Source organism: Cetorhinus maximus, chromosome 28 (assembly GCF_964194155.1).
Source record: "Cetorhinus maximus chromosome 28, sCetMax3.hap1.1, whole genome shotgun sequence".
Lineage (NCBI taxonomy): Eukaryota > Metazoa > Chordata > Chondrichthyes > Lamniformes > Cetorhinidae > Cetorhinus > Cetorhinus maximus.
Genome location: NC_135906.1, coordinates 21875635 through 21901544, shown reverse-complemented (window position 1 = coordinate 21901544; position 25910 = coordinate 21875635). Strand labels below are relative to the sequence as shown.

The following is a 25910-nucleotide window of genomic DNA, read 5'->3' as shown; positions in this document are numbered from 1 at the left end:
TTACCAAAGCCAAGCTCGGTCCTGCCCTTGGCTCCGCGGAGTTTCCTGTGCAAACTGAGCTGGAGTTTGTAGCTCTGGCTGAATCCCCTCCCGTTCATAGGGCAGAACCTTTCCCTCGCCAGGGAGGGCGTGTGCCCCGCCCGAGCGGGAGAGCAGCAGCGCACAATGAGGTCGGGCGAGCGTCCAAACGCCATCGCGCACTCGCACGGTGTTTCGGTTGGCGGGCGCGGCGCGGCGCGCGGGAGTTGGCAGCCCGCCCGCCGACAATCAAGAGGGCTGCTAATGCCCGGGAACTTTTCCCGGCCCGTCCAGCCTTACAATTGGCGGGCGGGCGGGCGAATCGGCCAAGCGGCTTTTGCAGTTTTTGTGACACTTCATCCACGGGCGGGATGAGGCTCCTACCGGCGGTTAAAAAAAATAACAACGTTCAAAACTCATTCTTAACCTGTCGTTTGGCAAAGTCACGTGAGGGGACGCGTTTTCCTTATCTTTCAATTCGTTACTTTTCACGTTAGAAATCTTCAGCTCCCCAGGGCAGCAGCTCCGTGCCTTTAGGGAGCTCTTGCTGAGCGCACCTGTGCGGATGCACTGACTTCCGCAATCGCCCTCTCCTCCCCACCCACCCTCCCCCACCTGTCAACCCAGGCAGCGCTGAGTGTTTCAGCGCGCGATTCACGCTGGCTGCCCTGTCATTGGCCAGCCAGTGTGAAATCGCGGCCGGGGCCCAATCACGGGTGCCGGTCAGTTTCGTGGCCCACCGCGCCCGCCTTCCAGGTCGAAATCCTGCCCGTAGAATGTGACAGCGCACAAGGAGGCCATTCAGCCCATCTATTCTGCTCTGGCTCTTTCGAAGAGCGATCCAGTTTGGCCCCCACACCCTGCTCTCTTTCTCTTTTGACCACTTAATTCTCTTTTGAAGGCTACCTTTGAATCTGTCTCCGCCAGCCAGTGCGTTCCAAATCCTAACCACGCATTGCCTAAAAAAAATGTTTCTGCTCAAGTCCACCTCTAGTTCTTTTCCCAATCACCTTCAACCTGTGCTCCCCTGGTTATCGGCCCTTCAGCCTTTGGAAACAGTTCTTCTCTATTTACTCTAGCTAAGTCCTTCATAAATTTTAAATACCCCCTTCAAATCTCTCCTCAGCCTGATTTAAGGAGAACAACACTAGCCTCTCACGTGTGGCACGTTCAGTAATTGCCACTTGGATTCTTTTTTGGACTCAGAAGGAATGGAGGGCTGTGGGGATAGGGCGGGAAAGTGGAGGTAAGGCAGAACGGCCTAGTTTTTATTGAACGGCAGAGCAGGTTCAGGGGCTGAATGGCTGACCCCTGCTCCTATCTCTTATGCTCTTATAGGAGTGGCAATGTCCCCCACCACCCCCCTCCGGCCCCTCAAGGAATCTTTGGACCTTCACTCTCCTGGGCTTTCCGTTGCCTCTCTGTGACCAGGGCTGGCTTAGGACCCAACTCACAGCGCCAGTGAAGGAAGGCCGACCACAGTGTGAGCTTAGATTGTTTATGGCCTCTCATTGCTATGGTTGTGACCCATTCTGTGTCATTGATCCCTAGCTGTCTAAAGCATCTATACAGTGCCTTTCATATCCTCAAGGCATGCCTTCACAGCCAATAAACTATTACGCAGAATGTGCAGCATGAAAACAGGCCATTCGGCCCAACTGGTTAATGCCGGTGTTTATGCTCCACCTGAGCCTCCTCCCACCCTTCATCGCCTCACCCCATCAACACGCCCCCTAATCCATTCTCACTTTGTTTCTAACCCCTTAAATGCATATTCACCTCAACCATTCCCTGTGGCGGGGATAAAAGCAAAACACTGCAGATGCTGGAAATCTGAAACAAAAACAGAAAATGCTGGAGAAAACTCAGCAGGTCTAACAGCGTCTGCGGAGAGAGAAACAGAGTTAACGCTTCGAGTCCGTATGACCCTTCTTCAGAGCTGTAGTAGGGAGTTCGACATTCTCACCACTCTCTGGGTAAAGAGGTTTCTCCTGAATTCCCGAATGGGTTTGTTACCTTGACAACCTTATACTAATGACCCCTAGTTTAGATCTCTCCCCACAAACCCTTTCATAATCTTCAAGAACTCTTTTAGGTCACCTTTCACCCTGCCCTTTTCTAAAGAAAAGATCCCAACTCTGTGGAGCCTTTTCTTCTAAGTATTACCTCTTAGTTTTGGAATCATTCTTGTAAATCTTTTTTGCACTTTCTCCAGTGCCTCTGATACCTTTTTTATAATAAGGAGACCAGACCTGTTCACAGTAAGTGTGGGGCGAAGGTTTTAACGTAACTTAATTAATTTGACAGCATAATTGCTATTGCAATCTGGGCAAATGCAGCAGGCCATTTTGCACAGAGCAAGATCCCACAAATAGCAACAGGATGAATGACGGGTTAACCTGTTTTTGATGTGTTGATTGAGGGATAAATTTAGTCTATTCCTCTGCTCTTCGAATAATACCATGAAACCTTTTACATCCGCCTTAGTGGGTGGACAAATTCTAAAGCTAATGTTTCATCTGAAAAATTAATGAGATTTCCTCATCCATTCCCCTTAGATTGTGAGCTAATGTGAGCCCTTGAATCCATGAATCTCTGACCCAGATGCTAGTAACAGAGCCTTGGCTGACACAAAATGGAATTTCAAACCTCTGTTTGGTAAGTCAACTCAAAGTCATTCCCAATTTTGTAACAAATGTTCAGTAACAGTCAGAAATTTGGGGCGGATGAAGGAGACGAGAATTGAATTGTTGACCTGTCCATCTTTCTTCAATTCCTTCTCTTCCCCGTCCTGAAGATGTTTATTCGGGCTGGGGAGGGTGGAATTCCCAGAGCACCGGCTCCTTCTGTTCAACCTCAGTGAAGTGAGTGGTCAGTCATCCCATGCTGGCCCCGACAGTGAGTAATTGCAAGCTATTGAGCCACGAGAGGCATCACCGAGGAGCTTGTAAAACTCAAAATCGGCACGATTCCAGGAAAGGGGTGGTTGTCCATCCCTCCTAGACTTTGGGCAGGTAAGGAGATCGGATACCTCGGAAGAAAATGTGAATCGGGGTGGGGGGAAGGAACCTTCCAGGTCTTTGTGCTCGGGTACCATGACAAGCAGATGTCTTAACTGCTTGGGTCAGCTAGCTCTCCTTCCCTTTACAAACTGTACTTAGGGAAGACTTTCAGTGGCAGCCTTGGGATGTAACGGAGCTGGCTTGGGCCGAAGGGATTCCCTCGCCTACAAGTGGAAAAAAAAAATCCATCCTGTTTATTCAGATTGTCAGGGCAGATCCTGAGACAAAACGTGCCATCGTGTAATAGTAAAGCAGATGAACCTGCAAACAAAAGGCTTTCTTCCTGTTATAGAACACTTCCGCTGTTCACCGTGACCCACAACTGCTGCTTCCTCTCTTCCAAACAAAGCCGTGGTGCTCAGGCAACTGGCTTCTTATTTTGTTTTTGTTAAGGATATCAGTGTCAGGAATTCCTTGCTTGCAGCAACAATTATATTGTACCTTCAAAGTACTGCAATGTCCCAAGGCGCTTCCCACTGGAAAGACTACCAAACAAAACTTGACACCGAGACACGTAAGAAGGGATTAGGATACGTGGCCAAAAGCCTGGTCAAAGAGCTAGGTTTTAAGGACCGTCTTAAAGGAGGAGAGAGGAGTGGAGAGGTTTAGGGAAGGGATATCAGGGCTTAGGGGCCACACAACTAATGGCCCGGCTACCAACAAGTGATGGTTGTTGGGGGGAGCGGGGGGGTGGGGGTGGGAGGGGAGGGGAAGAAAATCAGGGCTGTGCAAGAGTCCAGAATTGAGGGAACGCAAAGGTCTCAGGAGAGTTGTAGGGCTGGAGAAAGCTACAGAGGGAGGGAGAGGTGGAAACTGTGGAGGGGTTCGAAAACAAGGGTGAGAATTTTTTTAAAGCAGCAAGCCAGAGTTATCCGGAGCTGTCCGCTGCCTGACGCCTGATCCTGGTGGCAGACTGTGAGGCTGCCATGACTGACAACATCAAGCGACATCCTGGAAAATAGAGGTGCTGATGGTCGTGCTAATTCTATACGCTATAAATTATCGTACACTGTGCAGTGAAATAATGGGCGTAATTACAGAAAATCATGCTAGTCAGTTGTTGAAGGCTTTAGCCAGGTTACAACATCTTAATCAAAAACAGAAAACGCTGGAAGAACTCAGCAGGTCTAACAGCATCTGTGGAGAGAAAAACAGAGTTAAAGTTTCGAGTCCTTATGACTCTTCTTCAGAGCATCTTAATGTTGGAATCTGAATTGTCTTTTTTTCATTCATTCATGGGATGTAGGCATCACTGGCTGGGCCAGCATTTATTGCCCGTCCCTAATTGCCCTAGAGAAGGTGGTGGTGAGCTGCCTTCTTGAACCGCTGCAGCCCATGTTGCTGTTAGAGAGGGAGTTCAGGATTTTGACCCAGTGACAGTGAGATGATGGTGATGGTGATGTCTGAGACATTATCTGAAAGAAAGATGAGTGGGAAATGTAGACACTTAATTAGAGAATTTTCCCTTTGACAGCGTGGGCTGGATTTTCACAGAGTCGGGCAAAATGGTGAGTAGGACCCAGATGCAGAAGTACCGCCCCCATTTCCGACAGATCCCATTTTTGCTGGCTGGGAAAGTGGCAGGACACAGACGGAAAACCTGAACTCAGCAGGATCATTTGAGATTCGTGCTGAGTTCAAGACCCCATTTTCTCTGTTCCAGGGGTCTTAACCTGCAGCGTGGGAATAACAAATGAATGGAGTAGATATGAACCCTTGTGAAGGGTGGATAAAAAGGGTTTATGATCTGAAGCTTTTTAAATCCCCACCGCTTCAAACATTAAAAAAGCAGGCTTAAGCTGTCAGGTAGCATTAAAAAAAAACACCCTCTGCTGGACTGCTTTTATTGATGTAGGTTAAGAAAAAGCATTACCATCTGTTCCTGCAGTTTCAATCGAGTTTTTGTTGACATTTCCAAAGGGCTGTTATTACAGCTGAGGTCATAATGAATGTCTAGCTGAGTTTCAAAAGCTACAAAATCACTTATCTCAATGGGTAGGGGGGAGCTGAGTTCACAATTTGATTGGCTGTTTAAAGAGGCTATTAAAGGATGATCTGCCTTTGAAGCGATTACTGCATAGAACTTTGTTTATATAACAGATTGAGAATTTAAGGGGGTTTAAAATCTTTGGATTGGTTTCATGAATAGGAGTTTTTCAGTATCAAGTGTGTATAAATGGGAACTCTATTAGATTGTTAGAAGTTTAATTTTTTTCATCCCTACATGGCTCCTGAGGTCTGCCCATGGTGTATACTGTGTCAGTGACTATGGAGGTGTCATCAGGATATGAGGGTGGCATGGAGGAGGGATTGAGGGGCGCAAGGATGGGGCATGAGTTGGCATGGAGGGGGCATAGGGAATGGGTGGCGGGGCTAAGGGGTGAGTGTCAGAGGACCTAACAGCTTCTAAAGCAACGATCCGATTCCAGGGTCGGCAGGCCCTATTCTAACTCGCCCCTGTCTCACTGGAGTGAAAATTGGGTGTAACAGGGCTCTTCAAGCTGAGGCGGGTCTGCCCAGTTTTGAAATTTCCCGACTCGAGCTACCCACCTCAGTAGCGAAAACCCAGCCCTGTTTCTCTGCTTTGAAATCCTTATGTAGAAACTTTATGTCAGCGTAATAATACTTGCATGGTAAACAGGGGACATTAATGTGTCCTGTTATTGGGTTATAAATACAAAGTGCATATATAACACAGTTTAAGGGTCACTTTGGCTCAAAAATCTGCCTGCCATGTTCGAAATGTTGTGGGTTCAATGCCTAGCCCAGCCATAGAATCTCAGCCTGACGCAATTATATCTCAGGTGAGGTTTTAAGCTAAGGTTCATCTCCCGGTTCAGGTGATGTAAGTGATCCCATGACACTGTTGGAAGAGGTATAACAAACTTGTCTCTCAACCAATGAAAACAAATTCACCGCTTAATCTTAATTGCTGTTTCTAGGATCTTGCTAGGCTCCGATTGGCTGCTTTAATCGAGCAATGCAACAGCAGTATTCCAAAATGAATGCATTGCTTTTAGGTGCTTTGAGACACTCTGAGGACTTTATGAAGATAAGTTTGGCCTTTCTGTCTTTTTTTTTATTTTCAGTTCCTTCTTTCTTTCTTTCCCAGCAATTGTAAAAAACTTATTCACAATGAATGAGCAGAACCTAGACAACGAAGACAATGGAATAATCACCATCCATGCCCCTCGGAGCTGCACTAATTTAAGTTAGGGGAATGATTTGTCGCAGTAACTAACTTCTCCAGATCTGCTTATTTTTCCTGCCTGGAGCACACTTTGTACAAAATGACAGTAAGCGCAGAAAATCTTGCGGTATATTATGGGATGCCAGCCGTGGTCAGGACCATGCGCTCTGCCGCACTCGCTCTGTTAAATGTACTCTTGTCATATGCACTTTGCCATACATGCTTTGTCACTTGGACTTCATTACATGTGCTCTGTCCCACTCAGTGTCACATGTGCTCTGTCCCACTCAGTGTCACATGTGCTCTGTCACACATGCTCTGTCACATGTGCTCTGTCACACGTGCTCTGTCACATGCACACTGCGACAAACTCTCTTGTTGTGGAGTTATGTTTCAAACAACTAGTAGATCTCGCAGTCAATGACATTGATAAAACAGCTTCTTGTAATTTATGACGTGGTCTAAATCCCTAAGATGCATGGCTGAATTATGACATCCCAGCCTCCAAGTCATCCTGGTTGAAAGTGTAGCCAAGGAGAGAAAGGCTCAAGATACCGTAACTTAGATTGTGACTATTTTTGGTGAGCTATCAAAATTGATCAACGAGTTGTCTGAACGGCTACCGATTAAATGAGAAAGAACTCATTCCTTTTTCTGAGCGTTGCATTACCTTCAGCTCCTTGAAGTATATGCTGCTCCTGGCCCATTCCACCAAGGAGAATAAGGTTTGATCAGCCATTTTGCACATGATGCCAAACGTGTTGAGCCTCTCATGTTTCCCTCTGGTGGTCTGCTCTTGCTGCAGGTAATTTAAGATCTTTGCCCGGACCTGTGCCTCGTCTGGTTCACACTTCACCAACTCCTGTATCAGCTGTGGCACGGCTGCGGCTGAACTGGGCCTGTACGCCTCCAGGTACGGGTTGCTGAGCAACGGCTCGGGGGAGCCCGGGTAGCTGGGGTCCATGTGTTCCGACTTGACGTGGCAGCTCGGGAAGGGGCTGCACAGGTGGTACCCCGGCATGGCACCATGTGCCGCAAGGGACATGTTGACTGGAGAAGCGTCAACCACGTTGCTGTCATAATCTCCTGCCGACGATGACAAGCTGTTATAGCTTAAAGATAGACACTTGGATGCTGAGTGTAGGCTTTCACTAGTGATGGGTGTGGTCCGGTCCATTGGTAGGCTTTGCATCACATAAGAGGTAGGATCCAGTTTAATTCCATTGCCATTAATGAGAGCTTTCTTCTGTTGTTTTAACGCCCTGTCTTGCTTGTACAAGGGCCCAAACTTATTCCGACCACCACGCATTCGATCTGCTCGTACAGCTATTCAGAAAAGAAAATATCGGATTAGCTATTGACCAATTTGTCTGGGAGCAGGTAAGTGGTAGCATGCATTAATATTTTGTACATTGCAGGTTTAGGACACTGATGTGTATAAAGGTTTATCACTCTAATTTGCATCTTTCCCTTTTCCCCCCTTACTTTCTCTGCCCTCTGCTCCCAGAAGCTCTAATTTCCACTAGAGCCCAGTTCTCGAGGGACACGGTCCTCCTCAGCTCAGAGCGAGGTCACTCCCTTCCGCTATCTCACACATTGTTCTGTATAAGTCCAGACAGTGAATGCAGGGCAGCCTCTGGGGCTCTTCCACTGAACCCAATTGTGTCCTCGCCTGACTTAGGTAGACACCGAATGACTAATTCCACAGTTCCAATGGGGAGACCCGATGACAAGATATTCAGGATGGAGAACATCAACGGGGTGCGACAGTGAGAGAGAAAGTGGGCTCCTACAGAAATAAGAGCTCCTGGGGAACAGAGGGGAGAGAAAGTAAGGCAGAAAAAGGAAAGATGCAAATTAGAATGATAAACCTTTATAAATATCAGTGTCCTAAACCTATAATGTACAAAACATTAATACAGACAAAGCAGGAATCAACATGACAAGAGCTTTCTTCCATTCTAACCTAGAGGATGAAAGATGTGCAAGAAAAGTCTCTCTCGCTATGGGTAGTTTATACATCATGTATATATTTATCTGTACGTGCACAGGTCTAAGTGTATTGTCCAAAACTGTAATCAGATGATGCTCTTGTATGTATGAAGCCATTCTGTGCCCCAACAATACCATTGTTGCATTTTAAGCAAATTGAAGTTGGCATTTCTTTCATTGCACATAGACAATTGGTAGCATTGAACTAAGACTCTGTCTATTCACTTCGTGGGTAATTCTTGTATGGAAATCCTCCTTATGTGTAAACTTATCCTCAGAAGAAATCCTCCTTATCCTCCTAAGGTTGAGCTTTCCCATTGGCTTAGCAAGTTTACCCAGTTGCGTAGCTGAGCCATGTAGATAAAGGAGAACCCATCTCTCGTTTCAGCAGAGCTACCTGATCTCAGCCGGGGTGATTGGAAGGGATACTGTAATCACACTCAGTGCCCAGGGAGGGGCAACTGTTCAGAGCTCCCACACACGGGTCGACAGAGTTAAGATACAGATCAGTCATGATTTCATTGAATGACAGAAGAGGCTCAATGTGCTGAATCGGCCTCTTGGCGTTCCCATGTTCTCATTCTTATCATGATCCATGACTCTCATTTGGAAACCTGCGTGTGTGCTTTTCAGTTCAGGCAGGACTGGGCACCCCACGATTAAATCGCCCACCAAATTCAGTGCCTGCACCCGCAAATATCTGTGTCCAGTTTTACCTTTCCTGGGAGGGTGATCAATGTCCATGGATTCATTATCCAACACGTAGAATTAGCCAATGAGCAACAGAAGGAAAAATAAACTACAGGTTAATATTCGTGGTGGGACTGATCGACATTGTCCAGGTTTCTGTTTCAGGTGCTGAATAGTCTGTTACCCATGTTTTGAGTATTTTCTCTAAAGAGGGGATAATTATCTCGTGCTCAAATCCCTCCAAGGCCTCACCTCTCCCTATCTCTGTAACCTTCCCCAGCTCTATAATCTTCTGAGATCCCTCCATTGCTGTCCTCATGAATATCTCTGATTTCCATCACTCCATCATTGATGACCATGCCCCCAGCTACCTTGGGCCCTAGATCTGGAATTCCCCCCCTAAACATCTCTTCCTCACTACCGCTTTAAGATGCTCCTTAAAACCCAACCTCTTTCGCCAAGCTTCGGGTCACCTGTCAGAATATTTCGGTATGTGGCTCGGTGTCCGCTGTTTTTTTCCTGACGGTCTCTGCTGTGAAGCACCTTAGGATGTTTTGAATTAACGTTAAAGGTGCTGTACAAATGCAAGTTGTTGTTGTGAAAGAGAATGAATACGAGTTACCTTCCAGCTTCATTCCGACAGTCAAACATTTTTGGAATCGACAATAAGGACACCGCTTCCTCTGGGCTTTGTCGATCTGACAGCTCTGGTTTTCTACACAGGTGTATCGTTTGTTATTCTGAACAGTGCGTTTAAAAAAGCCCTAAAATAGAAGCATACACATGGCTTCTTAATTTAGTTAATCAACAACACTTCCTCTGTGCTGTGGACAGGCAGCTGTCTATACAAGGCAGATACCAGACTAGGAAATGGCGCTCTGACCTCTTACTTCCAGCCCGGGGTCAGCCAGAGATTTCAACTGTTTCCTTAAGGTCACTTAGAGCAACATTGCCGTTTTAGCTTATGATGTAATTATTGTTTAAGCTTTATGCAGAGCACAGGTCCGGTTCTGCACTGCATAACCGTACTCCCTGTAATTAAGTGAGGGCATGTTGACTTTGGAGAGGGTACAGAGTAGAGTATGGCACTGTAGTGGCATAACATGTTGGAGAAGCAGCCTGGGTGTCAAAAGAAACAGGAGCAGAAGTAGGCCATTCACCCCCACGGACTTGCTCCGCCATTTAAGAAGATCATGGCTGATCTGGTCTTGGCTTCAAATCCACTTTCCTGCCTGTTCCCCACAATTCTTGACTTCTCTATAGTTCAAGAATTTGTCTACCTCACCCTTCAATACATTCAATGACCCAGCCTCCTGCTTTCTGGGCTAGAGAATTCCAAAGAGTCACGATCGTCTGAGACAAGAAATTCCTCTTCACCTCCATTGTAAATGGGAGACCCCTTATTCTGAAACTGTGCCCTCCAGATCTAGATGCCTCCCACACGGGGAAACATCCTTTCAGCATCTACCCTGTTAAGCTCCCTCAGAATCTTATATGCTTCAACAAGGTCACCTCACATTCTTCAAAAATGCAAGGAGTATAGGCCCAACCTTGCTCAACCTTTCTTCATTATACAACTCAGGAATCGACCCAAGTGAACCTTCTCCGAACTGCCTCCAATTCAAGTATATCCCTCAATAGATCAGGAGACCTAAACTGTACACAATACAGCATCGCGAGTTCAAATCCCACCATGGCAAGTTGGGAATTCAATAAAGCCGGCCGTTCCTGGGAAATGAAAATCCAGGAATGTGTAAAGCTGATCACTGACAATAAAAACTCAACTGGTTCACTAACGTCCCAAGGGAAGGAAACATTTCACCGCTTACCCAGTCTGGCTTATGTGACTCCAATCCCATATTACATTGTTGACTCTTCATGCCTTTTGAAATTAGATGGGATATGTTTTTTTTTATTCATTCACGGGACATGGGCTTCGCTGGCTGGGCCAGCATTTATTGCCCATCTCTAATTGCCCCTGAGAAGGTGGTGGTGAGCTGCCTTCTTGAACCGCTGCAGTCCCCTCAGACAGTAAGACCAAAAAGGGTGACAGTAAATCAGTTTCCCATTCTACTGCCACCCAATTCTTTCCCAATGATGTCGATGGGCTACCAATGCACACTTGCCCATTTTGCACTCTTGCCCCAGATGCCTGTATGCCCCAGCATGTTAAAATCTTTGGTGAAATAATGATGAATGTAATTACATACAAACTGTTGATGTTATCATTATCACTATCACCCAGCGAGCTTTGAACTGCATGCCACATAGATCATGAAGATCCACCAGTGAGTCATCATGAACTTCGCCTGCTGCATCATGTAGATACAGGTTCATTTTTATGGATTAACAGTATCACATAACTCGAGATGACTCTGTTAGTCTTTAACAATTATCCATATTTTAGTTTCTTGCTCCTTACTCCATGATAGCTTTCTGCCAACTGTGTGCGGAAGGACCCATTTGCATTGGTTATTTACACAGACTAATGAAAGCTTTGTCCTTGTGAACTAGTGAATAACAATAATTAGCACTGCATAGGGGACTTAACCAGTGAAGTAGAAGCCACCCCTGCATTTTTGTTTCTTGACCAATAATTGGGCTGTGATGTGCAAGGTGTCTTTGAATATTCCTTTAATTCTGGCCTCTTGATCATTCCCGATTTTAACCCCTCCCAGTCTGTGGCTATGCTTTAAGCTGTGTGAAATTCCTAAACTCTTGAATTCCATGCCTCAACCTCTCTACCTTTCTCTTCTCCTTTAAGTCATTTCTTAAAACCGACCTCTTTGACCAAGATTTTGGTCGCCTGTCCTAACATCTCCTTTTGTGGCCCGGTGTCAAGCCTTGTTTGATAACGCTTCTGTGAAGCAGCTTGGGATGCTTTCATTCGAGGCATTATATAACACAAGAACACACGGGAAAAAGGAGCAGCTAGGAGTAGACCGAATGGGCCATTGAACCTCCTCCGCCATACAAAACAATCATGGCTGATTTTGGGCTTCAACTCTATTTTCTCGCCCGCTCCCTGTAATCCTTAATTCCCTGAGAAACCAAAAATCTGTCTATCCCAGCCTTAAATATATCCAATGATGGAGCATCCACAACCCTCAGGGGTAGAGAATTCCAAAGATTCACAACCCTGCGAGCCAAGTAATTTCTCCTCATCTCAGTCTTAAATGATCGGCCCCTTATTCTGAGGCTGTGCCCCCGTGTTTTAGACTCCCCAACCAGCGGAAACAATCTCTCAGCGTCTACCCTGTCAAACCCCTTCAGAATCTTGTACGTTCCAATGAGATTGCCTTTCATTCCTCTAAACTCCAGAGAATATAGGCCCAATTTACTCAGCCTCTCATCCTGGGACAATCCTCTCATCCCAGGACCAATCTAGTGAACCTTCACTGCACCATCTCCAATGCAAGCATATCCTTTCTTAAATGTGGAGACCAATGCTGCACACAGTATTCCAGGTGAGGTCTCACCAAAGCCCAGTACAATTGGATGTGTCTTTGACACTGACTTTTGTTTTTCAATAGAATGTATTTTTGTTGAAGATTTTACATAAGAACCTAAGAAATAGGAGCAGGAGTAGGCCATTCGGCCCCTCATGCTTGCCCTGCCATTCAATAAGATCATGGCTGATCAGCCCCAGGCCTCAACTCCTCTCTCGTGCCAACTCCCCAGTAGCCCTCAACTCCCCAGTATTTCAAAAATCTATCTACCTTCTCTTTAAATACTTTCAGTGATCTGGCCTCCACAACTCTCTGGGGTAGAGAATTCCAGACATTCACTACCCTTTGAGAGAAGAAATTCCTTCGCATCTCAGTTTTAAATGAGTGTCCCCTTATTCTGTAACTATGCCCCCTAGTTCGAGATTCCCCCCACTAGTGGAAACACCTTCTCAACATCAACCCTGTCAAGCCCCCTCAGAATCTTATACATTTCAATAAGATCACCCCTCATTCATCTAAACTCTAATCAATAAAGGCCTAACCTGTTTAGCCGTTCTTGATAAGTCAACCCCTTCGTCTCAGGAATCAGCCTAGTGAATCTCTTTTGAACTGCCTCCAATGCCAGTATATCCTCTCTTAAATACGGGAACCAAAACTGTGCACGGTACTCCCAGGTATGGCCTCACCAACACCCTGTACAGTTGAATTGTTTTTTTAAATGTTTCCCATTGTTCATTTACCTCCATAGCTTTTAATCGATTTATCCAGTCAACCTTAGCCAGTTCTCCCTGCATACCTATGTGACTAGCTTTGTTTAAGTTTAAGATTCTGGTTTGTAATTGCAAGTTATTGTTGTTAAGACCTTACTTGATGAAGAAGCCAATCTTTTAATGCTGAATTTATGACACACAGCTGGGATGGAGCAAAGGGAGGTTGATTCCTGCTGGCTTTACCTGACCTGTGACAGGCAGTATTGGATAGTAATAGGGAAACAAGTGATTGTTTCTCAGCACTGGAATCCATCGTTTAGATAAATACAAACCATTGAAAAAAAATTTCCCCTCATAATTAATAGATACATCTGATAAAGACTTGTCATTGTTTTCTCATTTGACCAAGACCCACTCGAAAGCTCATCCTGTTTATAAAGAACATTGTTTGACTGTCTTGTTTCTCCCCTGCACCCCCACCACCCCCTTGCAACTCCTCCCCCCACAACTAATCTCTCGGTTAACTTGTCAAGAAGCAAATCCTGTTTAGACAGCAAAAATTGCTTTGCCAACTCTCTTAAGCAGATCATTCCTGGATCAGACAAAGGATGTCTTTTCCATTGGCTCAAATTGACAGGATTTACAAAAGAGCAGAGAGCCAGATGGTGTAAGACTTATGCTGATACTTCAGTGCAGTACGGGGGGAGTGCTGCACTGTTGGAGGTGCCATTTTTCAGATGAGACATTAAACCGAGGCTCCTCTCAAGTGAATGTAAAAGATCCCATGACACTATTTTGAAGAAGAGCGGTCAAATTCTCCTGCTCATTATTTATTCCTCAACTAACATCACTAGCTCAAGTTATCTGGTTGTTATCACATTGCTGTCTGGAGGATCTTGCTGCAGGCAAATTGGCTGCCGCATTTCTCACAGCAGTGACTACACTTCAAAAGTGCTTCATTAGCTGTGACGTGCTTTGGTATGTTTAGATGTCATGAAAGGGGCTATAGAAATGCAAGTCCTTTTGCTTTTGTGCGTCTCATTGGTACTTCTGTCTAACGCTTACCACCATTAGTGAAGATACTGTCATGAAGGAATGGTGCTTTACAAAGTAAATGATGACAGTGTGTCACATCACATGACATTGGCAGATAAGGAAGGCCTTTTGGCCCATCTTAATGCATCTATCCCGAAAGATCTTAATGTTCCCCCCCCCCATTGTTTATTAAATAATTACAGCGTTTTTTTCCCCTTTAACTGGAAATTTACTCCACAGGTTAATCAAAGGTAGGTAATTAGCCTTGGTCCATGAGGGGCCATAGGCATCTCTCTCTGTTAGTGGTTTTACAGCATGAGGGGCCACCACTCCACATTAAGCATTCAGCAAGGCAAAGGAAGCAGCCCTTTATGAACCAGGACAGCCAATATGGGAGTTGAACCCACGCCGCATACAATTGGCATCATTCTTCCCCACACTCTAGTCAACTGGGTTAACCAACCTCCCACGTTAATCATTAGAACATAACAAATAGGAGCGGGAGCGGGGAGTAGGCTGCCTTATTCAATATGATTACAACCGATCTTCTACCCCAACTCTACTTTCCTGCTTGATTTTCACATCCCTTAATTAAGTCCAAAAATGTATCCATCCCAGTCTTGAATATATCCCACGAATGAGCATTCAAAGGGTATTGCAAAGATTCACAGTCCTTTGAATGAATGAAGAAATTTCTCCACATCTCAGTCTTTTATTGCCAATCCCTTATCTTGAGACTATGATCCCTAGTTCTAGGCTTTCCAGCCAGTGAAAAAAGTCTGTCAGCAGTTACCTTGTCAAGTCCCCTCAAAATCTATACATTTCAACGAGATCACCTCTCATCCTTCTCAACTCCAGAGGGTCTAGGCCCATTTTACTCAGCCTCTCATCATAGGATAGACCTCTCATCCGAGGGAATCAAGCTCGTGAACCTTTGATTTGCCACCTCAAAAGCATTTCCCTTAGATAAGGAGACCAAAATTGTGCGCCGTACTCGGGGTGCGGTCTCACCAAAGCCCTACCTAGTTGCTTATTCTTGAAATCGTAATGTGGAGGAGCAGATTTAAAATTACCTTTTATAACTTTGAACCTATGTGTCCAGTATTTACAATATAGCCATAAAAGCTTCCCTAACCAGTTTCAAGGGCAAGTTGCACTTTCAGCACATATTCTACAAACAGAGAGAATGTTTGGTGGATGTGTCACACAAAATGTGTAACAATTACAATATATATAGATGGTTGAGCCTAAGACATCCCGTTTGTACCCAACAGTAAGAACATTGTGATCTAGAAGAAAATTCAGAGGCTAGTTACAAACTGTCTGGAGATTTGCTAAAAATAACTGAATGACCTTTGCTACATAGCGTTCCGTTTCTGTCAACTGTTTTGCAAGGATGCCCTTGCTGTGATTATTCCCTGTAGTAGCTGCAAAGGCCAGTGTTTTCTGACTTTTAAGCAATAATGTTTATTCTTTCACATCAAAATGTCTCTCTTCTCTTGAAAGTGGCTGATTTATGCTGGAGGGTATAGTTCCATTGCCACAACATCTCCCAAAAATGTTTCTTTATCACTAGGACTCTGGACTGTTCAACCTGGGGAGTGTTGCAGACGATCTCTAACTTGTCCTCAAGGAATGTTCATCCATTCCAACGTATCATTGGACAGAGGCCGGGACTGGGAGCTGATTTCTACGCTCCTTAGTCTTAAGGATGTATGGTGGGGGATTAAACCTCGGAGCTCCTGGTCTCTTGTGGGCCAGTACCTAACCCAGCAGCACCTTTGGTTCAGTCTCAGGCGTATATGCCTAACAATGGCTTAGAACATTTCGTACCTTGCAACTTTCACAGGTCAGAAGGCCATAGTGGTATCCCGAGACTTTGTCTCCGCAAATCGGACACAGTTCCTCATAGGCGGCTTCAAACGGGAACTCCATCTTAACCTGAGGATCTAGGATATGAAACAGAAGGTCCTTCATGTTTTACTGAGTCTTTGCTTCCTCATCAAACCAATATTGCAATAATGTGTTTAAGAAGCTGCGCTGGACGATTTTGTGAAAAAGAGTAGTGTGCGCAGAAATAAATAGCTTGTAATGCCTTCGCCTGGTGATGTCTAATGTCTACATTTAAAATTTGTGACCAGCAACTAGCTTCTCATTTTGGTTCCCAATTTGTTCCTGACCCCTCTTTTCCTGAAATATGTTTGACTACAGACGTTCAGATGCCTGCAGCCCTCCAACTGTTGCTTATTTATAAGCTCAGATCAAAATGGCAATGAAAGTTAAGCTGTTACAGTTTCCAATGATGGGTACAATAGGCTAATACTGGACTAACAACCCAGGGATGATGAGGTCCACTGACCCATTGCGAATCCGAATTCAATACATCAAAGACTGTGTAGGCTAGAACCAGGAAAGAATGATGGTGAAAGCTGGGAGATTGTCATAAAAAACTCAAATGGTTCACTAATGTCCATAGGGAAGGCCAATCCTGGCCTACATATGTGGTTAATTCCCAAAGCCCCCAGGGATGGGCAGTATCACTTGCACGTCAAAAATGGGTGAGGAGAAAGCTTAGCTCGATCCAATCTAGACCAGCACGTACATGAACGTGCTCATGCACACGCAAACACATGACAAGCATACACACACACGGAATCACACATACACACACGCACAAGCGCACACGCACTCAAACATGGAGACTCATATAAACACACAAGTGCACACAGGAACAAACACGTGGACGTACACAGACACACATAAACATGCGCTCAAAATTGTGCGTGTACAAATACACACACAAAGACTCAAACATGTACACACATCCACACGTATATAAACGTGCACACACAAATACACAGAGAAGAGTGTGCACATACAAACACAGACACACACATAAACGTGCTCACCTAAACACACATAAACATGCTCACAAGCACCTGATGGCCAACCTGTGCTCTGTGGAACAAAGCATCACCAATTTCTGTTCATTTCAGGAATGAATCTCACGGCTTTGTTAACATCAGGTGTAAAGCAGGGATCAGGAAAATGTTTCCACCAGCAGGAGCATGAGTGATCAGGGGGCACAAATTTAAGATAATTGGCCAGAGAAGGCAATCGGGGGAATATATTTTATACTGCAATGGAAGAGCTGAGGGAGCAGATTCAATAGAAACTGGCTAAAGAGAATTGGATAAATGCTTGAAAAGGAAACATTTGCAGGGCTAGAGGGAAAGCGCAGGGGAGTGGGATTAATTGCATAGGTCTTTCCAAGAGTTAGCTCAAGCACAATGGCCAAATGGCCTCCATATACTGTAAGACTCTGAGCTCTTCTACCAAACCACATCAAGATGGGTTGAATCTACATTGTTTGATGTTAATAAGAAGCGTGTTTATAGGAGCTTCATTTGTCCACTAGTTTAACAGGGGTTTGAAACCGTTTATTTTACAAAGATTGAAATAGAAAATGGAGGAATGTCATACTGAGGTGTGCAAGTTCCTATCGCACTGTGTGCTTTCAACACGAAATGAATGCAGAGTAAATCTCAGCAATATATGTACATAGAGGATGAGGAGGACACAAAGCCAGAAGAAGTGGAGCCTGAAGAAAGGTTGCAGTCAGAGGGGTAAATTATAAAGCTGCAGCACAGGAGTACGAAGGTGACAGGTTTTAGGAAAAGATTCCAAAATGAAGAGGTCACATTTTTTGACCCCTCATCTGTCAGATTCTCTGTTTTTAAGCAACACAATTGCACTGTAAACCCAGACTACAAAACCCTATCGCTCAGCCTTCTAAACTATCCCTAGCTCAACTGCTGCGAACTCTATCTCAGTTTTCAGCTCTCTCGCTCTGTCTCTCAGCTTGCTGCTCACTCTCTCTCTCTGTCTCTCAGCTTGCTGCTCTCTATCTCTCTCTCTGTCTCTGTTTGCTGCTCTCTCTCTCTCTCTCTGTCTCTGTTTGCTGCTCTCTCTCTCTCTCTGTCTCTCAGCTTGCTGCTCTCTCTCTCTCTCTGTCTCTCAGCTTGCTGCTCTCTCTCTCTCTGTCTCTCAGCTTGCTGCTCTCTCTCTCTCTCTCTCTCTGTCTCTCAGCTTGCTGCTCTCTCTCTCTCTCTGTCTCTCAGCTTGCTGCTCTCTCTCTCTCTCTGACTCTCAGCTTGCTGCTCTCTCTCTCTCTCTGTCCCTCAGCTTGTTGCTCTCTCTCTCTCTCTGTCTCTCAGCTTGCTGCTCTCTCTCTCTCTCTCTGTCTCTCAGCTTGCTGCTCTCTCTCTCTCTCTCTGTCTCTCAGCTTGCTGCTCTCTCTCTCTCTCTCTGTCTCTCAGCTTGCTGCTCTCTCTCTCTCTCTGTCTCTCAGCTTGCTGCTCTCTCTCTCTCTATGTCTCTCAGCTTGCTGCTCTCTCTCTCTCTCTGTCTCTCAGCTTGCTGCTCTCTCTCTCTCTCTCTCTGTCTCTCAGCTTGCTGCTCTCTCTCTCTCTCTCTCTGTCTCTCAGGTTGCTGCTCTCGCTCTCTCTCTGTCTCTCAGCTTGCTGCTCTCTCTCTCTCTCTCTGTCTCTCAGCTTGCTGCTCTCTCTCTCTCTCTGTCTCTCAGCTTGCTGCTCTCTCTCTCTCTGTCTCTCAGCTTGCTGCTCTCTCTCTCTCTCTGTCTCTCAGCTTGCTGCTCTCTCTCTCTGTCTCTCAGCTTGCTGCTCTCTGTCTCTCAGCTTGCTGCTCTCTCTCTCTCTGTCTCTCAGCTTGCTGCTCTCTCTCTCTTTCTGTCTCTCAGCTTGCTGCTCTCTCTCTCTCTGTCTCTCAGCTTGCTGCTCTCTCTCTCTCTCTCTCTCTCTCAGCTTGCTGCTCTCTCTCTCTCTCTCTGTCTCTCAGTTTGCTGCTCTCTCTCTCTCTCTGTCTCTCAGCTTGATGCTCTCTCTCTCTGTCTCTCCGCTGACTGCTCTCTCTCTCTGTCTGCCAGCTCGCTGCTCTCTCTCTCTGTCTCTCAGCTTGATGCTCTCTCTCTCTCTGTCTCTCCGCTGACTGCTCTCTCTCTCTGTCTCTCAGCTCGCTGCTCTCTCTCTCTGTCTCTCAGCTTGATGCTCTCTCTCTCTCTGTCTCTCCGCTGACTGCTCTCTCTCTCTGTCTCTCAGCTCGCTGCTCTCTCTCTCTGTCTCTCAGCCCCCTCTACTCTCTCTGTCTCTCTGCTCGCTGATCTCCTCATTTCCCAGTTTGCTGTCCAGCCTCTCTGCCCACTGTGTTCCACGTTTTCTTTCTACTTGCTGCTCCGCATCTCTCAGATCCTCTGAGCTCGAATCTTTCCATTTCATTGTATCTGTAACTTGTTCACGGCTCTGGTTCAGAAGAATGCTCCATGTTCTCCATTGTATGAGCCTCACAATCCAGTACTGGTTTCTATAATGCTGATTTAGAATTGGATTTAACTCATTTAGCCTAATGTTTTGTGCCTGCCATTTTAAATTCAAAAATTATGTTTCTTATCTGTATTTTGTGGAACTTTCATCTGAGCTGCTGACAACTGGGAAATATATTCAAGTGGGAACACTTGAGAAAATCTATTTAAACATGAGTCCGAGATTACTGTTTGTAGTATTAGTAACAATGAATATGTTATAGGGTGGCTGAGTTGTACTATTAGTGATAGATTTGATCTGCGGACACTTCCTGGTTGGAAACATTAAGTTTATTTACAATAATCTCAGCAGCAACTACACATGTGCTTTCAACTTCAACTCTATCTCTACACTGGCTGCTGAGGTAGCCCTCGCTACTTTCCTATTGGTTACTTTTAAAAAATTCATTCATGGGATGTGGGCATCGCTGGCTGGGCCCAGCATTTATTGCTTATCCCTAGTTGCCCTTGAGCAGGTGGTGGTGAGCTGCCTTCTCGAACCGCTGCAGTCCATGTGGTGTAGATACACCCACAGTGCTGTTAGGGAGGGAGTTCCAGGGTTTTGATCCAGCGACAGTGAAGGAACGGCCGATCCGATATATTTCCAAGTCAGGATGGTGAGTGACTTGGAGGGGAACTTCCAGGTGGTGGTGTTCCCATGTAGCTGCTGCCCTTGTCCTTCTAGATGGTGGTGGTCTTGGGTTTGGAAGGTACTACAGATCATGTGATCTTCCTTAACAAGTATTATTCTTAAAGGTACTTGTTATAAACCATAATTACTGCACAATATTAATCCCATTTGCATTACAATGCTGTGATATTTTAATAAAGGAGATAGCCTATTGTAATGTCGGAAACATGACAGCCAATTTACACACAGCAATTACTCACAAACGACAAGGCAATGACGAACCAGATAATCTGTTTTAGTGTTGTTGTTTGAGGGATATGCATTGGACAGGATGTTGGAAAGCTCCTTTTTGAGTAGTGCCAAGGCAGATGGGAACACAGACGGGGCCTCAGTTTAATGCCCCATCCAGAAGCTGTCACCTGTGACAGTGCAGCATTCCCTCAGTATTGCACTGGAGCATCAGTCTGGATTCTGTCCCTGCTGTTGCACCTCGATCATGTGCAGCGTGGGGAGTACCTCGGGCTAGTGCCATTCTCCCTGTACGTCTCACTTCAGAGTGTGTATGTTTGCTTTCCAAATTGTTCGAAGGAAAACAGCAAGATGAATCTTTGCAACTTTTCTCAGAAAAAAGTTCCACAAAAACTCACAATGATTTTTTTTTCCCACCAGTAACGGGGGTTATCTCAGAAAGTGAGCAAGGGGGGGAAATCCAGCAAAGATTACATCACCCACACTTCTTTTTGGTTATAATTAAAATTAAAAAATAATACTGTTTAGATTTAGAATTGAAAAGTAATAACCGTTTACAGAAAAAATGCATTTTTCTACATCCTGTAATTGTAAACCTTTCTGAGTTTCTTTGAATGAGTTTTCTTTGGGGGGGTAGAGATGCATGCAGCGGTAATGTCACTGGACTAGTAATCCAGAAGCCCAGGCTAATGCTCTGGGGATAAGAGGCAATTGGTGGAATTAGAATTCAAATAATAATCTGGAATTGAAAGCTAGTCTCAGTAACGGTAACTGCAGGCAGAATTTTAACTGTATAAAACGCTGGTTAGGCCACAGCTAGAGTATTGCGTGCAGTTCTGGAATCCGCATTATAGGAAGGATGTGATTGCACTAGAGACAGTGCAGAGGAGATTTACCGGGATGATGCCTGGGCTGGAGAGTTTTAGCTATGAGGAGAGATTGGATAGACTGGGGTTATTTTCCCTGGAGCAGAGGAGATTGAGGGGGGACATGATTGAAGTGTATAAAATCATGAGGGGCATAGATAGGATAGAGAGGAAGGAACTTTTCCCCTTGGTGGAGGGATCAATAACCAGGGGGCATAGATTTAAGGTAAGGGGCAGGAGGTTTAGAGGGGATGTGAGGAAGAATTTTTTCACCCAGAGGGTGGTGGGTGGAACTCTCTGCCTGAAAGAGTGGTAGAGGCAGAAACCCTCATAACATTTAAGAAGTATTTGGATGTGCACTTGCGATGCCAGGGCATACAAGGCTATGGGCCTAGTGCTGGAAAATGGGATTAGAATAGTTAGGTACTTGTTTGATGGGCACAGACTCGATGGGCTGAAGGGCCTTTTTCTGTGCTGTAGACCTCTATGACTCTATGAATCACTCAATTATTTGCAAGTGACCTCACCGAGTCTTCAAAGCTTTTTTCACATATAAAGAATTACCACAGAAGCTTCACGTTAAAACAATTTTCACAGAGAAGCTGTTTCTGATGGAGAGGAACCTTCACTGCTGCAGCTGTGTCTTGATCAGACTTATAATTCAAAAATAATAATGTCTTTGACACATGCGACCCTGCAGCCGTGCTAGTTAATTCTTTACTCTGATGCAACGATTGAAGGAATACCAGGGAGAATTTGCAGTTGTGTAACAACTTATTGCGCCATCGTTTGGATGTCCCAAAGCATTTTGCAACCAACTAAAAGTGCAATCTCTGTGTTATTTAGGCAGCCAATTTGTGTGCAGCAAACTCCCACCAACAGGAGAAAAAAAAACTGAATGAATGATCACGTTAATCTGTTTTTGGTGGTTGGCAGTTTCCTCCACTTATTTGAGCAAGACTTACTGTACATAATCAACGTTCAGAAATAACAGGCAGGAAATAACAGCTGATCCATCATTCAAGTCTGCCCCCAGCACCCTTGATGGCTGGAGCGGCATGACTAAACATTTTCCACTCCTTTGCCTCCATCCCATCAGGGTCACGGAACCAAGGTGACTAGGTGGAGCTAAGAGACAGAGGGGGGCAGAGAGAAACTCTCTCTCCTGTTGAGGAGGAGTCCAGGTCAACCTTAAGTTTAAAGCTAGGTCATTCAGGAAGCATTTCTTCACACAAAGGAGAGTGGGAATGTGGAACTTCATCCCCCAAAACCGCTGTTGAAGCTGCGGGTCAATTGAAAATTGACAAGACTGGGATTGGTAGCTTCTTGTTTGGCAAGAGCGTTAATGGTTACGGAACTGAGACGAGTAAATGGAGTTAAGATACAGATCAGCCATGTTCTGATTGAATGGCAAAACAGGTTTGAAGGGTTGAATGGCCTCCTCCTATTCCTATGACCCTAATTATCGGCTGCTTTTTTTTTGCATTAGGCTCCTCCAATCGGAGAGGAGTTGCTCAAGTTTGTTTCACTGAGGTGCCTTGTAAGCTGGCTGGAGTCAGCAGTCCCTCGCAGGTGAGGTGGGACACGAAGTGGAGGAAATATGCAACAATAAGTCCTGTTATTTGAAAGCTCTTGGAACTATTTTGTTCAACTTGTTTTCCTCTTAAAGTTTACTCTCGGACGCGGTTGCGAAATGGAGGGAATTCTGGTGAAAGAAAGCTGTGCACAGTGTTAATGTTTGCACGCTCCCATAGTTCATAGCCCGGCAATGAGGAGATGGATTGTACAGCACGCCCAGGTGTGGACATTCGCGTTCTAAGATGGGTTCTGCACCTTTGGGATCTGAGTTCCTTCCTGGGCTGAGAGCTGAGGTCCGGTGTAGTGGAGGGGGAATGAGGGAAGTGGGGCAGAGCATTAGTTGGGTGTCGGGTGTATGGTCCCATGTGTGGGCGACAATGGTTGGGTGGTTTGGCGCTGGGGGCAGGGGCTGCGGAACAGATGCACAGGGCAGGGCAAGCGGGCGCTGCGATTATTTACCAGCTGGCTTCAGGCTCCCGTTCAGCAAAGATTGTGCACGGTGGAAGGTGTGCAAGTAAGTCCTGCGTTACCATAGCCTTAACTGGCATTGCAAAGGCTTTCAACTTCCATTGCTTTGGGCACGGGGAGCTAAACACAGAAAGAAACGGACAGCTAAACGGACAGGATGCTCGGTGCACAGTCTTTACGATCGAGGGCTTCAGTATGTTAAGCTCCCTTGGTGACTCTGACATTGCGAATCCCTAATATGGAAATAAAGATTGTACTTCAAGGGGCATGGGAAGAAAGTGGGGGGTGCGATGGGGAGCCTGGGCTGGTGGGTGGGGATAACCTCCTTCTGTGTTCTCGACTGGAGCACATTACAAACAAGGTGCGAGAGGTTGTCGTGCTGCTCCTCAACGATGCAAATATATTTATAGACAACAGCAAAACTGGCCAGAACACTGAGCAGTGATACTACAGAAGGATTGGCTCTCGCAGTGACACATAGTGCCGCTGTGAGATGATCACTGAAGTCTAATCAAACTTTTCTTTTGAAGAGCTCCTATAAATATTGACACACTCCCAGAGACCCCGGCCCTCCCAGATAAGCTTCTGACAAGAATAAAGTGTGCTAACACAGCTAAAAATGTTCTCTTTCAGTATACAGTGTAATCTGTCAGTAAGTCAGTGTGTCCTGTTATCTAATGAGAGGCTCATCCTGTGGGTTTTCTCCGCGGTTCCAGAGACCCCAGTTTGTAAAGTTCTGATTTAAAGTTTTCCCATAGCGGGCTTCAAGGTGATGAATGAACGAATTTGGAATTCATCAGTGGAAGATGTATTTAATAACTGAAAACTTACAGATGGTTCAGCGAAGATAAAGAAGTGTAAATTTTATTGTACTCACTCTGTAACAACATTTGCTCTGATTCCAATGGCTGAATGTACATGAAATCGGATTCGATGTCCAGATTTGGTAGCATAGCAGGCCCACTAAATTCCCAGTTATACTCAAGCCCAGGATTGCACAGTGCACTGATAACACAGAGGTGCTTTGGATCTGACTATGGTGAGTACTCGGGCAGTGCAGTGAACCCCTCTCCACAGGAAGAGGAGGAGGGACATGACCATTCAACAGATTGACGTGTTCACTGGCCACTCATGGGTTGTCCCATATCATCCAACATGTCAGAGAATAAGTAACAGCAACAGGAGTGCCTTCTACTAACTTATTAACCCTATCAGTACTTATCCTAGTGTTTCACCATCAAAATTATAGGTTATTCAGCAGGCTATTCTAACTAGGAAAGTAATCCATAAATAGGACTCCAAGATGTCACCGAGTCGTCATCTTGGAGGTGGCTTGCTTGAATACAACTCAGAACATGCTAGGTCAACCGCTGTGGCTCAGTGGGTGGTACTCTTGCCCCTAGGTCACACAGGTTTGGGTTCAAGCCCCACTTTAGAGACTGGAGCTCAAAGGTTATGGGGAGAAGGCGGGAGAATGGGGTTGAGAAACTTATCAGCCATGATTGAATGGCGGAGCAGACTCGATGGGCCGAATGGCCTAATTTCTGCTCCTATGTCTTATGGTCTTTTGGTCTTATGGAGTGCAAATACCAGACTGACGCTGGCAATGCAGTACTGAGGGCATGCTACACTATCAGGATCTTTTGGATGAGACATTAAATCAGGGCCAGGTTTGGATGGATGGTAAAAGGAAGAAACATTGTAAATGGGGCGCAATTGCCAGTTGACAGCAGAGTCCCACCATTTTAAGGAGTCTTGTTACATTATACTACCATTGGCAAATGGAACTTGTGTTGTCATACACAAAGCTGTCATCCTTCAAGGCGGTAGAAATCAGGGTCTTAGGAAGTGCTAGTTAAGATGCTTTAGTGAGCTTCTTGCAGTTCATCCTGTGGACAGTACATACTGCTGCCAAACTGCATGATGACGGAGTGAGTGGCTCTTTAAGCTAATGGATAGCGTGACAATCAAGTGGACTACTTTTTCCTCTCCTCCGTCGGGGAGCCCATTCTAGGGCCTGTATGGCATCCTTGACGCACCCTCTTTACCCGAGGGGCTGTTCAAATGACTGGTTGCCCAGCCGCCTGGCAAAGCATTATGGTTACACACAAGGTACCCTTAATTGTTTAACCTGATAGTTTCCAGGAGAAGAAGGAATTAACCCCACCTCAGAGGGATCATCTGAACTCACACCTCTCGCTTGTGGAGCTGCCTCCCCTAATGTTTGTTCAATCTCCCGTGTTCTATAAACTTACCCGAAATGAATGAAAAGTTGCTGATAAGTTTATAGACTTAAGATAACAGGCCTCCTTTGAACCACCCACAACTAAACCTTGCTGCACGGGAACAGTGTGCAGTCCACGCAGGGCCAGGAATCAATGCGGAACATTGATAGTAAATCGCTTGGCAGGAGCACTCCAGCTGGGTATAGTCAGGATCTTATTGTGTTACAGTCAGATCCACAATGGGTTTTAAAGTCTTCAGGAACAATTAGATCACTGTAGCTGCCAACCTGGATTCAAGGAACTAATGCTACGGAGTTGCCAACACTTGTTGGAAAGATCATAGCAAATGACTTCCCATCTCCACCCACAA

General features: G+C 45.5%; 1 protein-coding gene across 2 annotated transcripts in view; it reads right to left on the bottom strand.

The window, feature by feature from the left end:
- Positions 1 to 24360, bottom strand: part of LOC144668912 (nuclear receptor subfamily 5 group A member 2-like) — a 29874-nt gene extending 5514 nt beyond the window's left edge. The window contains exons 1-4 of one of the 2 annotated variants that reach the window (XM_078531382.1): positions 24193 to 24360; positions 15980 to 16095; positions 9575 to 9716; positions 6941 to 7596 (exon numbers count right to left, since the gene is read on the bottom strand). In XM_078531382.1, the coding sequence (XP_078387508.1) occupies positions 6941 to 7596; positions 9575 to 9716; positions 15980 to 16095; positions 24193 to 24268 (990 nt within the window). In that variant the 5' untranslated portion in view covers positions 24269 to 24360. The remainder of the gene's footprint in view (positions 1 to 6940; positions 7597 to 9574; positions 9717 to 15979; positions 16096 to 24192) is intronic. The other variant, XM_078531384.1, reaches the window with a different exon arrangement.
- Positions 24361 to 25910: the final 1550 nt, after the last annotated feature.